Below are 14,337 nucleotides of genomic sequence, written 5' to 3' on the forward strand. Positions count from 1 at the left end.
GCAACACCGTTTTTCAACTTGGCCACAGCAACATCTCGCAAGATACGTCCGCCAAGGCAAGAGAAACAAAAGCAACAAGGAATTATTGGGACTTCAGCCAGATCGAAAGCTCCTGCGCAGCAAACAACAGTCCACAAAAGTAAAAGACAACCTACAGAACGGGAGAAGATATTTGCAGACGACCGCTCAGTCAAAGGGCTAGTGTCCAAGATCTATAAAGAACATACTCAACTCAAGAGCAGAGAAACAAACAATCCGATCGTGAAACGGAAAAAGATCCAAACAGAAATCTCACAGGGGAAGACAGAGACACGGCCAACAAGCACATGAGAACATGCCCCACATCGCTGGCCATCAGGAAACTACAGATCCAAACCCCCAGGAGATACCACCTCACACCTGCGGGAATGGGGAAAAGTCACGAGACAGGAAACAACAAATGTTGGAGAGGACGCGGACAAGGGGGAACCCTCTTGCACTGTAGGTGGGAATGTGAACAGGTGCAGCCACTCCGGAAAACTGTGTGGAGGTTCCTCAAAGAGTTAAGAACAGATCTTTCCTCCGGGCCAGCAATGGCACTGCTGGGGTTATACCCCAAAGCTAAAGATGCGGTGAAATGCGGGGACACCTGCACCCCGATGTTTATGGCAGCAATGTCCACAATAGCCAAACTGTGGAAGGAGTCTCGGAGTCCTTCGAGAGATGAATGGATAAAGAAGATGTGGTCCACGGCTACAACGGAATATAACTCAGCCGTGAGAAACGACAAATACCCACCATTAGCTCCGACGTGGATGCACCTGGAGGGACTTATGCTGAGTGAAATGAGTCCATCGGAAAAGGACAAACTTGATATGGTCTCATTCATTTGGGGAATATAAAAACTAGTGAAGGCAATAAAGGGAAAGGGGAAAATGAAGGAAAATATCAGTGAGGGTGACAAAACAGGAGACACACCGAACTCTGGGAACTGAACAAGGGGTAGTGGAAGGGGAGGTGGGCGGGCGGTTGGGGCGACTGGGTGATGGCCCCTGATGGGGGCACTTGGCGGGATGAGCACTAGGTGTTATGCTATATGCTGGCAAATTGAACTCCAATAAAAAAATGTAAAAACAGAAAACATTTTGCTAATACTTAACACGGACTAGTATGTCCAAATGTTACCTCACAACCCCTCCCATGAAATCGGACCAAATTAGAGTTCTCAATGCGATTTCACAATTTTGGCCACAAACTAATGACTGACCTTTCAAGTTAAGATGTGGACACATGAAACATAAAGAATACGGCTTAGGAGGTCTGTCTCTACGATGGCACCCCGAGCAAAACTGAATAATGATTCTGTTTTGCGTGTGTGGAGAGAGCAAAAGAGCAAGTGTAAGGAGGAGAGGGGCAGAGGGAAAGGAAGAGAGAATACGAAGCAGGCTCCATGCTGAATATGGGTGAATCTGATGACCTTGAGGTCATGACCAGAGCTGAAACCCCAGAGGCAGAGACTTAGCTGACAGAAACACCCAGGTGCCCCTAGGACAAGATTTCTTGAGGCTATTATTTAATGAATCAATTTTCATGTTACCCTCCGGCCTGTCGTCTGTTGGCTGAACTCTTCTGATACGGAGGATGGAAAACATTTTTGGCCATGCTCCAGGGCAGGTGTACCAAGGGTTTCTTCGAGATTCAGGTTCGGTTGTTATCACTCCAGCTCCTGGGAAATAAATGGACATAGAAAGAGCTGTTGACTGACAGGTTGTTGTTAGAAGAGCCTCGAAAATTAAGGAGTCAATCCCATTTACAACTGCACCCAAAAACATAAGCTACCCGGGAATAAACCTAACCAAAGAGGTAAAGGATCTGTACCCTAAACACCACAGAACGTTCCTGAAAGAAATCGAGGAAGGCATCAAGAGAAGGAAAAAGGTTCCATGCTCATGGAGAGGAAGAATTAATATTGTGAAAATGTCCATGCTACCCAGGGCAATTTATATATTTCACGCAATCCCTATCAAAATACTGGGGACTTTCTTCAGAGAGTTAGAACAAACCATCTTAAGATTCTAGTGTGGGGGATCCCTGGGTGGCGCAGCGGTTTAGTGGCTGCCTTTGGCCCAGGGCGCGATCCTGGAGATCTGGGATCGAATCCCACGTCGGGCTCCCGGTGCATGGAGCCTGCTTGTCCCTCTGCCTATGTCTCTGCCCCATTCTCTCTCTCTGTGTGACTATCATTAGTAAATAAAAATAAAAAAAAATAAGATGCTAGTGTGGATACTGAAAAGACCCCAAAGAGCCAGGGGACTATTCAAAACGAAGGCCACAGCTGGGGGCATCACAAGGCCCGATTTCAGGTTGTACTACAAAGCCGTGGCTATCAAGACAGTGTGGTAGTGGCACAAAAACAGACCCTTAGCTCAATGGAACCGAATAGCGAATCCAGAAGTCGACCCTCAACTTTATGGTCAACTCTATTCGAGAAAGCAGGAAAGACTATCCCTGGAAAAAGACAGTCTCTTCAATAAAGGGTGCTGGGAACACTGGACATCCACATGCAGAAGACGGAAGCTAGACCATTCTCTGACACCACACACAGGGAAAAACTCAAAAAGGATGAAAGATCTAAATGTGAGACAAGAATCCATCCAAATCCGAAAGGCGAACAGAGGCAACACCGTTTTTCAACTTGGCCACAGCAACATCTCGCAAAATACGTCTGCCAAGGCAAGAGAAACAAAAGCAACGAGGAATTATTGGGACTTCAGCCAGATCGAAAGCTCCTGCGCAGGAAAAGAAACAGTCCACAAAAGTTAAAGAAAACCTACAGAACGGGAGAAGATATTTGCAAACGACCGCTCAGACAAAGGGCTAGTGTCCAAGATCTCTAAAGAACATACTCAACTCAAGAGCAAAGAAACAAACAATCTGATCATGAAACGGGCAGAAGACCCGAACAGAAATCCCACAGGGGAAGACAGAGACACGGCCAACAAGCACATGAGAACATGGCCCGCATCACTGGCCATCAGGAAACTACAGATCCAAACCCCCATGAGATACCACTTCACACCGGCGGGAATGGGGAAAAGTCACGAGACAGGAAACAAGAAATGTTGGAGAGGACGCGGACAAAGGGGAACCCTCTTGCACTGTAGGTGGGAATGTGAACAGGTGCAGCCACTCCGGAAAACTGTGTGGAGGTTCCTCAAAGAGTTAAGAACAGATCTTCCCTCCAGCCCAGCAATGGCACTGCTGGGGATTCACCCCAAAGCTGAAGATGCGGTGAAATGCGGGGACACCTGCACCCCGAAGTTTATGGCAGCAATGTCCACAATAGCCAAACTGTGGAAGGAGCCTCGGGGTCCATCGAGAGATGAATGGATAAAGTTGATGTGGTCCACGGCTACAACGGAATATTACTCAGCCATGAGAAACGACGAATACCCACCATTTGCTCCGACGTGGATGCACCTGGAGGGACTTATGCTGATTGAAATAAGTCCATCGGAAAAGGACAAACTTGATATGGTCTCATTCATTTGGGGAATATAAAAACTAGTGAAATGCAATAAAGGGAATGGGGAAAATGAAGGAAAATATCAGTGAGGGTGACAAAACAGGAGACACACCGAACTCTGGGAAGTGAACAAGGGGTAGTGGAAGGAGAGGTGGGCGGGCGGTTGGGGCGACTGGGTGATGGGCACTGATGGGCGCACTTGGCGGGATGAGCACTGGGTGTTATGCTATATGCTGGCAATTTGAGCTCCAATAAAAAAATGTAAAAACAGAAAACATTTTGCTAATACTTAACACGGACTAGTATGTCCAAATGTTACCTCACAACCCCTCCCATGAAATCTGACCAAATTAGAGTTCTCAATGCGATTTCACAATTTTGGCCACAAACTAATGACTGACCTTTCAAGTTAAGATGTGGACACATGAAACATAAAGAATACGGCTTAGGAGGTCTGTCTCTACGATGGCACCCCGAGCAAAACTGAATAATGATTCTGTTTTGCGTGTGTGGAGAGAGCAAAAGAGCAAGTGTAAGGAGGAGAGGGGCAGAGGGAAAGGAAGAGAGAATACGAAGCAGGCTCCATGCTGAATATGGGTGAATCTGATAACCTTGAGGTCATGACCGGAGCTGAAACCCAGGAGGCAGAGACTTAGCTGACAGAAACACCCAGGTGCCCCTAGGACAAGATTTCTTGAGGCTATTATTTAATGAATCAATTTTCATGTTACCCTCCGGCCTGTCGTCTGTTGGCTGAACTCTTCTGTTTCTGCGGATTGCAAAGAGCTTTCGCCGTGCTCCTGGGCAGATGTACCCAGGTTGTCTGCTATATTCAGGTTCGGTTGTTATCACAGCAGCTCCTGGTAAATAAATGGACATAGAAAGAGCTGTTGACTGACAGGTTGTTGTTAGAAGAGCCTCGAAAATTAAGGAGTCAATCCCATTTACAACTGCACCCAAAAGCATAAGCTACCCGGGAATAAACCTAACCAAAGAGGTAAAGGATCTGTACCCTAAACACCACAGAACGTTCCTGAAAGAAATCGAGGAAGGCATCAAGAGAAGGAAAAAGGTTCCATGCTCATGGAGAGGAAGAATTAATATTGTGAAAATGTCCATGCTACCCAGGGCAATTTACACATTTCACGCAATCCCTAACAAAATACCGGGGACTTTCTTCAGAGAGTTGGAACAAACCATCTTAAGATTCTAGTGTGGAACCGGAAAAGACCCCAAAGAGCCAGGGGACTATTCAAAACGAAGGCCACAGCTGGGGGCATCACGAGGCCCGATTCCAGGTTGTACTACAAAGCCGTGGCCATCGAGACAGTGTGGTAGTAGCACAAACACAGACCCATAGATCAATGGAACCGAGTAGCGCATCCAGAAGTGGACCCTCAACTTTATGGTCAACTAATATTCGCGAAAGCTGGAAAGACTATCCCTGGATAAAGACAGTGTCTTCCATAAAGGGTGCTGGGAACACTGGACATCCACATGCAGAAGAAGGAAGCTAGACCATTCTCTGACACGACACACAGGGAAAAACTCAAAAAGCATGAACGATCTAAATGTGAGACAAGAATCCATCCAAATCCGAGAGGCGAACAGAGGCAACACCGTTTTTCAACTTGGCCACAGCAACATCTCGCAAGATACGTCCGCCAAGGCAAGAGAAACAAAAGCAACAAGGAATTATTGGGACTTCAGCCAGATCGAAAGCTCCTGCGCAGCAAACAACAGTCCACAAAAGTAAAAGACAACCTACAGAACGGGAGAAGATATTTGCAGACGACCGCTCAGTCAAAGGGCTAGTGTCCAAGATCTATAAAGAACATACTCAACTCAAGAGCAGAGAAACAAACAATCCGATCGTGAAACGGAAAAAGATCCAAACAGAAATCTCACAGGGGAAGACAGAGACACGGCCAACAAGCACATGAGAACATGCCCCACATCGCTGGCCATCAGGAAACTACAGATCCAAACCCCCAGGAGATACCACCTCACACCTGCGGGAATGGGGAAAAGTCACGAGACAGGAAACAACAAATGTTGGAGAGGACGCGGACAAGGGGGAACCCTCTTGCACTGTAGGTGGGAATGTGAACAGGTGCAGCCACTCCGGAAAACTGTGTGGAGGTTCCTCAAAGAGTTAAGAACAGATCTTTCCTCCGGGCCAGCAATGGCACTGCTGGGGTTATACCCCAAAGCTAAAGATGCGGTGAAATGCGGGGACACCTGCACCCCGATGTTTATGGCAGCAATGTCCACAATAGCCAAACTGTGGAAGGAGTCTCGGAGTCCTTCGAGAGATGAATGGATAAAGAAGATGTGGTCCACGGCTACAACGGAATATAACTCAGCCGTGAGAAACGACAAATACCCACCATTAGCTCCGACGTGGATGCACCTGGAGGGACTTATGCTGAGTGAAATGAGTCCATCGGAAAAGGACAAACTTGATATGGTCTCATTCATTTGGGGAATATAAAAACTAGTGAAGGCAATAAAGGGAAAGGGGAAAATGAAGGAAAATATCAGTGAGGGTGACAAAACAGGAGACACACCGAACTCTGGGAACTGAACAAGGGGTAGTGGAAGGGGAGGTGGGCGGGCGGTTGGGGCGACTGGGTGATGGCCCCTGATGGGGGCACTTGGCGGGATGAGCACTAGGTGTTATGCTATATGCTGGCAAATTGAACTCCAATAAAAAAATGTAAAAACAGAAAACATTTTGCTAATACTTAACACGGACTAGTATGTCCAAATGTTACCTCACAACCCCTCCCATGAAATCGGACCAAATTAGAGTTCTCAATGCAATTTCACAATTTTGGCCACAAACTAATGACTGACCTTTCAAGTTAAGATGTGGACACATGAAACATAAAGAATACGGCTTAGGAGGTCTGTCTCTACGATGGCACCCCGAGCAAAACTGAATAATGATTCTGTTTTGCGTGTGTGGAGAGAGCAAAAGAGCAAGTGTAAGGAGGAGAGGGGCAGAGGGAAAGGAAGAGAGAATACGAAGCAGGCTCCATGCTGAATATGGGTGAATCTGATGACCTTGAGGTCATGACCAGAGCTGAAACCCCAGAGGCAGAGACTTAGCTGACAGAAACACCCAGGTGCCCCTAGGACAAGATTTCTTGAGGCTATTATTTAATGAATCAATTTTCATGTTACCCTCCGGCCTGTCGTCTGTTGGCTGAACTCTTCTGATACGGAGGATGGAAAACATTTTTGGCCATGCTCCAGGGCAGGTGTACCAAGGGTTTCTTCGAGATTCAGGTTCGGTTGTTATCACTCCAGCTCCTGGGAAATAAATGGACATAGAAAGAGCTGTTGACTGACAGGTTGTTGTTAGAAGAGCCTCGAAAATTAAGGAGTCAATCCCATTTACAACTGCACCCAAAAACATAAGCTACCCGGGAATAAACCTAACCAAAGAGGTAAAGGATCTGTACCCTAAACACCACAGAACGTTCCTGAAAGAAATCGAGGAAGGCATCAAGAGAAGGAAAAAGGTTCCATGCTCATGGAGAGGAAGAATTAATATTGTGAAAATGTCCATGCTACCCAGGGCAATTTATATATTTCACGCAATCCCTATCAAAATACTGGGGACTTTCTTCAGAGAGTTAGAACAAACCATCTTAAGATTCTAGTGTGGGGGATCCCTGGGTGGCGCAGCGGTTTAGTGGCTGCCTTTGGCCCAGGGCGCGATCCTGGAGATCTGGGATCGAATCCCACGTCGGGCTCCCGGTGCATGGAGCCTGCTTGTCCCTCTGCCTATGTCTCTGCCCCATTCTCTCTCTCTGTGTGACTATCATTAGTAAATAAAAATAAAAAAAAATAAGATGCTAGTGTGGATACTGAAAAGACCCCAAAGAGCCAGGGGACTATTCAAAACGAAGGCCACAGCTGGGGGCATCACAAGGCCCGATTTCAGGTTGTACTACAAAGCCGTGGCTATCAAGACAGTGTGGTAGTGGCACAAAAACAGACCCTTAGCTCAATGGAACCGAATAGCGAATCCAGAAGTCGACCCTCAACTTTATGGTCAACTCTATTCGAGAAAGCAGGAAAGACTATCCCTGGAAAAAGACAGTCTCTTCAATAAAGGGTGCTGGGAACACTGGACATCCACATGCAGAAGACGGAAGCTAGACCATTCTCTGACACCACACACAGGGAAAAACTCAAAAAGGATGAAAGATCTAAATGTGAGACAAGAATCCATCCAAATCCGAAAGGCGAACAGAGGCAACACCGTTTTTCAACTTGGCCACAGCAACATCTCGCAAAATACGTCTGCCAAGGCAAGAGAAACAAAAGCAACGAGGAATTATTGGGACTTCAGCCAGATCGAAAGCTCCTGCGCAGGAAAAGAAACAGTCCACAAAAGTTAAAGAAAACCTACAGAACGGGAGAAGATATTTGCAAACGACCGCTCAGACAAAGGGCTAGTGTCCAAGATCTCTAAAGAACATACTCAACTCAAGAGCAAAGAAACAAACAATCTGATCATGAAACGGGCAGAAGACCCGAACAGAAATCCCACAGGGGAAGACAGAGACACGGCCAACAAGCACATGAGAACATGGCCCGCATCACTGGCCATCAGGAAACTACAGATCCAAACCCCCATGAGATACCACTTCACACCGGCGGGAATGGGGAAAAGTCACGAGACAGGAAACAAGAAATGTTGGAGAGGACGCGGACAAAGGGGAACCCTCTTGCACTGTAGGTGGGAATGTGAACAGGTGCAGCCACTCCGGAAAACTGTGTGGAGGTTCCTCAAAGAGTTAAGAACAGATCTTCCCTCCAGCCCAGCAATGGCACTGCTGGGGATTCACCCCAAAGCTGAAGATGCGGTGAAATGCGGGGACACCTGCACCCCGAAGTTTATGGCAGCAATGTCCACAATAGCCAAACTGTGGAAGGAGCCTCGGGGTCCATCGAGAGATGAATGGATAAAGTTGATGTGGTCCACGGCTACAACGGAATATTACTCAGCCATGAGAAACGACGAATACCCACCATTTGCTCCGACGTGGATGCACCTGGAGGGACTTATGCTGATTGAAATAAGTCCATCGGAAAAGGACAAACTTGATATGGTCTCATTCATTTGGGGAATATAAAAACTAGTGAAATGCAATAAAGGGAATGGGGAAAATGAAGGAAAATATCAGTGAGGGTGACAAAACAGGAGACACACCGAACTCTGGGAAGTGAACAAGGGGTAGTGGAAGGAGAGGTGGGCGGGCGGTTGGGGCGACTGGGTGATGGGCACTGATGGGCGCACTTGGCGGGATGAGCACTGGGTGTTATGCTATATGCTGGCAATTTGAGCTCCAATAAAAAAATGTAAAAACAGAAAACATTTTGCTAATACTTAACACGGACTAGTATGTCCAAATGTTACCTCACAACCCCTCCCATGAAATCTGACCAAATTAGAGTTCTCAATGCGATTTCACAATTTTGGCCACAAACTAATGACTGACCTTTCAAGTTAAGATGTGGACACATGAAACATAAAGAATACGGCTTAGGAGGTCTGTCTCTACGATGGCACCCCGAGCAAAACTGAATAATGATTCTGTTTTGCGTGTGTGGAGAGAGCAAAAGAGCAAGTGTAAGGAGGAGAGGGGCAGAGGGAAAGGAAGAGAGAATACGAAGCAGGCTCCATGCTGAATATGGGTGAATCTGATAACCTTGAGGTCATGACCGGAGCTGAAACCCAGGAGGCAGAGACTTAGCTGACAGAAACACCCAGGTGCCCCTAGGACAAGATTTCTTGAGGCTATTATTTAATGAATCAATTTTCATGTTACCCTCCGGCCTGTCGTCTGTTGGCTGAACTCTTCTGTTTCTGCGGATTGCAAAGAGCTTTCGCCGTGCTCCTGGGCAGATGTACCCAGGTTGTCTGCTATATTCAGGTTCGGTTGTTATCACAGCAGCTCCTGGTAAATAAATGGACATAGAAAGAGCTGTTGACTGACAGGTTGTTGTTAGAAGAGCCTCGAAAATTAAGGAGTCAATCCCATTTACAACTGCACCCAAAAGCATAAGCTACCCGGGAATAAACCTAACCAAAGAGGTAAAGGATCTGTACCCTAAACACCACAGAACGTTCCTGAAAGAAATCGAGGAAGGCATCAAGAGAAGGAAAAAGGTTCCATGCTCATGGAGAGGAAGAATTAATATTGTGAAAATGTCCATGCTACCCAGGGCAATTTACACATTTCACGCAATCCCTAACAAAATACCGGGGACTTTCTTCAGAGAGTTGGAACAAACCATCTTAAGATTCTAGTGTGGAACCGGAAAAGACCCCAAAGAGCCAGGGGACTATTCAAAACGAAGGCCACAGCTGGGGGCATCACGAGGCCCGATTCCAGGTTGTACTACAAAGCCGTGGCCATCGAGACAGTGTGGTAGTAGCACAAACACAGACCCATAGATCAATGGAACCGAGTAGCGCATCCAGAAGTGGACCCTCAACTTTATGGTCAACTAATATTCGCGAAAGCTGGAAAGACTATCCCTGGATAAAGACAGTGTCTTCCATAAAGGGTGCTGGGAACACTGGACATCCACATGCAGAAGAAGGAAGCTAGACCATTCTCTGACACGACACACAGGGAAAAACTCAAAAAGCATGAACGATCTAAATGTGAGACAAGAATCCATCCAAATCCGAGAGGCGAACAGAGGCAACACCGTTTTTCAACTTGGCCACAGCAACATCTCGCAAGATACGTCCGCCAAGGCAAGAGAAACAAAAGCAACAAGGAATTATTGGGACTTCAGCCAGATCGAAAGCTCCTGCGCAGCAAACAACAGTCCACAAAAGTAAAAGACAACCTACAGAACGGGAGAAGATATTTGCAGACGACCGCTCAGTCAAAGGGCTAGTGTCCAAGATCTATAAAGAACATACTCAACTCAAGAGCAGAGAAACAAACAATCCGATCGTGAAACGGAAAAAGATCCAAACAGAAATCTCACAGGGGAAGACAGAGACACGGCCAACAAGCACATGAGAACATGCCCCACATCGCTGGCCATCAGGAAACTACAGATCCAAACCCCCAGGAGATACCACCTCACACCTGCGGGAATGGGGAAAAGTCACGAGACAGGAAACAACAAATGTTGGAGAGGACGCGGACAAGGGGGAACCCTCTTGCACTGTAGGTGGGAATGTGAACAGGTGCAGCCACTCCGGAAAACTGTGTGGAGGTTCCTCAAAGAGTTAAGAACAGATCTTTCCTCCGGGCCAGCAATGGCACTGCTGGGGTTATACCCCAAAGCTAAAGATGCGGTGAAATGCGGGGACACCTGCACCCCGATGTTTATGGCAGCAATGTCCACAATAGCCAAACTGTGGAAGGAGTCTCGGAGTCCTTCGAGAGATGAATGGATAAAGAAGATGTGGTCCACGGCTACAACGGAATATAACTCAGCCGTGAGAAACGACAAATACCCACCATTAGCTCCGACGTGGATGCACCTGGAGGGACTTATGCTGAGTGAAATGAGTCCATCGGAAAAGGACAAACTTGATATGGTCTCATTCATTTGGGGAATATAAAAACTAGTGAAGGCAATAAAGGGAAAGGGGAAAATGAAGGAAAATATCAGTGAGGGTGACAAAACAGGAGACACACCGAACTCTGGGAACTGAACAAGGGGTAGTGGAAGGAGAGGTGGGCGGGCGGTTGGGGCGACTGGGTGATGGCCCCTGATGGGGGCACTTGGCGGGATGAGCACTAGGTGTTATGCTATATGCTGGCAAATTGAACTCCAATAAAAAAATGTAAAAACAGAAAACATTTTGCTAATACTTAACACGGACTAGTATGTCCAAATGTTACCTCACAACCCCTCCCATGAAATCGGACCAAATTAGAGTTCTCAATGCAATTTCACAATTTTGGCCACAAACTAATGACTGACCTTTCAAGTTAAGATGTGGACACATGAAACATAAAGAATACGGTTTAGGAGGTCTGTCTCTACGATGGCACCCCGAGCAAAACTGAATAATGATTCTGTTTTGCGTGTGTGGAGAGAGCAAAAGAGCAAGTGTAAGGAGGAGAGGGGCAGAGGGAAAGGAAGAGAGAATACGAAGCAGGCTCCATGCTGAATATGGGTGAATCTGATGACCTTGAGGTCATGACCAGAGCTGAAACCCCGGAGGCAGAGACTTAGCTGACAGAAACACCCAGGTGCCCCTAGGACAAGATTTCTTGAGGCTATTATTTAATGAATCAATTTTCATGTTACCCTCCGGCCTGTCGTCTGTTGGCTGAACTCTTCTGATACGGAGGATGGAAAACATTTTTGGCCATGCTCCAGGGCAGGTGTACCAAGGGTTTCTTCGAGATTCAGGTTCGGTTGTTATCACTCCAGCGCCTGGGAAATAAATGGACATAGAAAGAGCTGTTGACTGACAGGTTGTTGTTAGAAGAGCCTCGAAAATTAAGGAGTCAATCCCATTTACAACTGCACCCAAAAACATAAGCTACCCGGGAATAAACCTAACCAAAGAGGTAAAGGATCTGTACCCTAAACACCACAGAACGTTCCTGAAAGAAATCGAGGAAGGCATCAAGAGAAGGAAAAAGGTTCCATGCTCATGGAGAGGAAGAATTAATATTGTGAAAATGTCCATGCTACCCAGGGCAATTTATATATTTCACGCAATCCCTATCAAAATACCGGGGAGGGATCCCTGGGTGGCGCAGCGGTTTGGCGCCTGCCTTTGGCCCAGGGCGTGATCCTGGAGACCCGGGATCGAATCCCACGTCAGGCTCCCGGTGCATGGAGCCTGCTTCTCCCTCTGCCTGTGTCTCTGCCTCTCTCTCTCTCTGTGACTATCATAAATAAATTAAAATTAAAAAAACAAAAACAAAAACAAAAACAAAACCCCAAAAAACCCCAAAATACCGGGGACTTTCTTCAGAGATTTGGAACAAACCATCTTAAGATTCTAGTGTGGAACCGGAAAAGACCCCAAAGAGACAGGGGACTATTCAAAAAGAAGGCTACAGCTGGGGGCATCACAAGGCCCGATTTCAGGTTGTACTACAAAGCCGTGGCCATCAAGACAGTGTGGTAGTGGCACAAAAACAGACCCATAGCTCAATGGAACCGAATAGCGAATCCAGAAGTGGACCCTCAACTTTATGGTCAACTAATATTCGAGAAAGCAGGAAAGACTATCCCTGGATAAAGACAGTCTCTTCAATAAAGGGTGCTGGGAACACTGGACATCCACATGCAGAAGAAGGAAGCTAGACCATTCTCTGACACCACACACAAAGATAAACTCAAAAAGGATGAAAGATCTAAATGTGAGACAAGAATCCATCCAAATCCGAGAGGTGAACAGAGGCAACACCGTTTTTCAACTTGGCCACAGCAACATCTCGCAAGATACGTCCGCCAAGGCAAGAGAAACAAATCAACAAGGAATTATTGGGACTCCAGCCAGATCGAAAGCTCCTGCGCAGCAAAAGAAACAGTCCACAAAAGTAAAAGACAACCTACAGAACGGGAGAAGATACTTGCAAACGACCGCTCAGTCAAAGGGCTGGTGTCCAAGATCTATAAAGAACATACTCAACTCAAGAGCAGAGAAACAAACAATCCGATCGTGAAACGGGCAGAAGACCCGAACAGAAATCTCACAGGGGAAGACAGAGAAACGGCCAACAAGCACATGAGAACATGGCCCGCATCGCTGGCCATCAGGAAACTACAGATCCAAACCCCCATGTGATATCACCTCACACCAGTGGGAATGGGGAAGTCACAAGACAGGAAACAACAAATGTTGGAGAGGACGCGGACAAGGGGGAACCCTCTTGCACTGTAGGTGGGAATGTGAACTGGTGCAGCCACTCCGGAAAACTGTGTGGAGGTTCCCCAAAGAGTTAAGAACAGATCTTCCCTCTGGCCCAGCAATTGTACTGCTGGGGATTCACCCCAAAGCTGCAGATGTGGTGAAACGCGGGGACACCTGCACCCCGATGTTTATGGCAGCAATGTCCACAATAGCCAAACTGTGGAAGGAGTCTCGGAGTCCTTCGAGAGATGAATGGATAAAGACGATGTGGTCCACGGCTACAATGGAATATTACTCAGCCGTGAGAAACGACAAATACCCACCATTTGCCCCGACGCGGACGCACCTGGAGGGACTTATGCTGAGTGAAATAAGTCCATCGGAAAAGGACAAACTTGATATGGTCTCATTCATTTGGGGAATATAAAAACTAGTGAAAGGCAATAAAGGGAATGGCGAAAATGAGGGAATATATCAGTGAGGGTGACAAAACAGGAGACACACCGATCTCTGGGAACTGAACAAGGGGTAGTGGAAGCGGAGGTGGGTGGGTAGTTGGGGTGACCGGGTGATGGGCACTGATGGGGGCACTTGGCGGGATGAGCACTGGGTGTTATGCTATAAGCTGGAAAATTGAACTCTAATAAAAAAATGTAAAAACAGAAAACATTTTGCTAAAACTTAACACGGACTAGTATGTCCAAATGTTAGCTCACAACCCCTCCCATGAAACCGGACCAAATTAGGGTTCTCAATGCGATTTCACAATTTTGGCCACAAACTAATGACTGACCTTTCAAGTTAAGATGTGGACACATGAAACATAAAGAATACGGCTTAGGAGGTCTGTCTCTACGATGGCACCCCGAGCAAAACTGAATAATGATTCTGTTTTGCGTGTGTGGAGAGAGCAAAAGAGCAAGTGTAAAGAGGAGAGGGGCAGAGGGAAAGGAAGAGAGAA

The 14,337-nt window shown here is 46.8% G+C and overlaps 1 protein-coding gene across 2 annotated transcripts in view; it reads right to left on the reverse strand.

Annotated features, from left to right (window-relative positions):
• The window catches only part of LOC140594266 (uncharacterized), a 45,400-nt gene that overhangs the window by 25,614 nt on the left and 5,449 nt on the right, over positions 1-14,337 (reverse strand). For both annotated transcript variants that reach the window (XR_011995030.1, XM_072725178.1), the window contains exons 3-7: positions 11,813-11,941; positions 9,355-9,483; positions 6,695-6,823; positions 4,237-4,365; positions 1,577-1,705 (exon numbers count right to left, since the gene is read on the reverse strand). Coding sequence is in view for 1 of the 2 variants with exons in the window: in XM_072725178.1 (XP_072581279.1) it covers positions 1,577-1,705; positions 4,237-4,365; positions 6,695-6,823; positions 9,355-9,483; positions 11,813-11,941 (645 nt within the window). In the remaining variant the exon portion in view is untranslated. The remainder of the gene's footprint in view (positions 1-1,576; positions 1,706-4,236; positions 4,366-6,694; positions 6,824-9,354; positions 9,484-11,812; positions 11,942-14,337) is intronic.

This window comes from Vulpes vulpes, chromosome 10 (assembly GCF_048418805.1).
Source record: "Vulpes vulpes isolate BD-2025 chromosome 10, VulVul3, whole genome shotgun sequence".
Lineage (NCBI taxonomy): Eukaryota > Metazoa > Chordata > Mammalia > Carnivora > Canidae > Vulpes > Vulpes vulpes.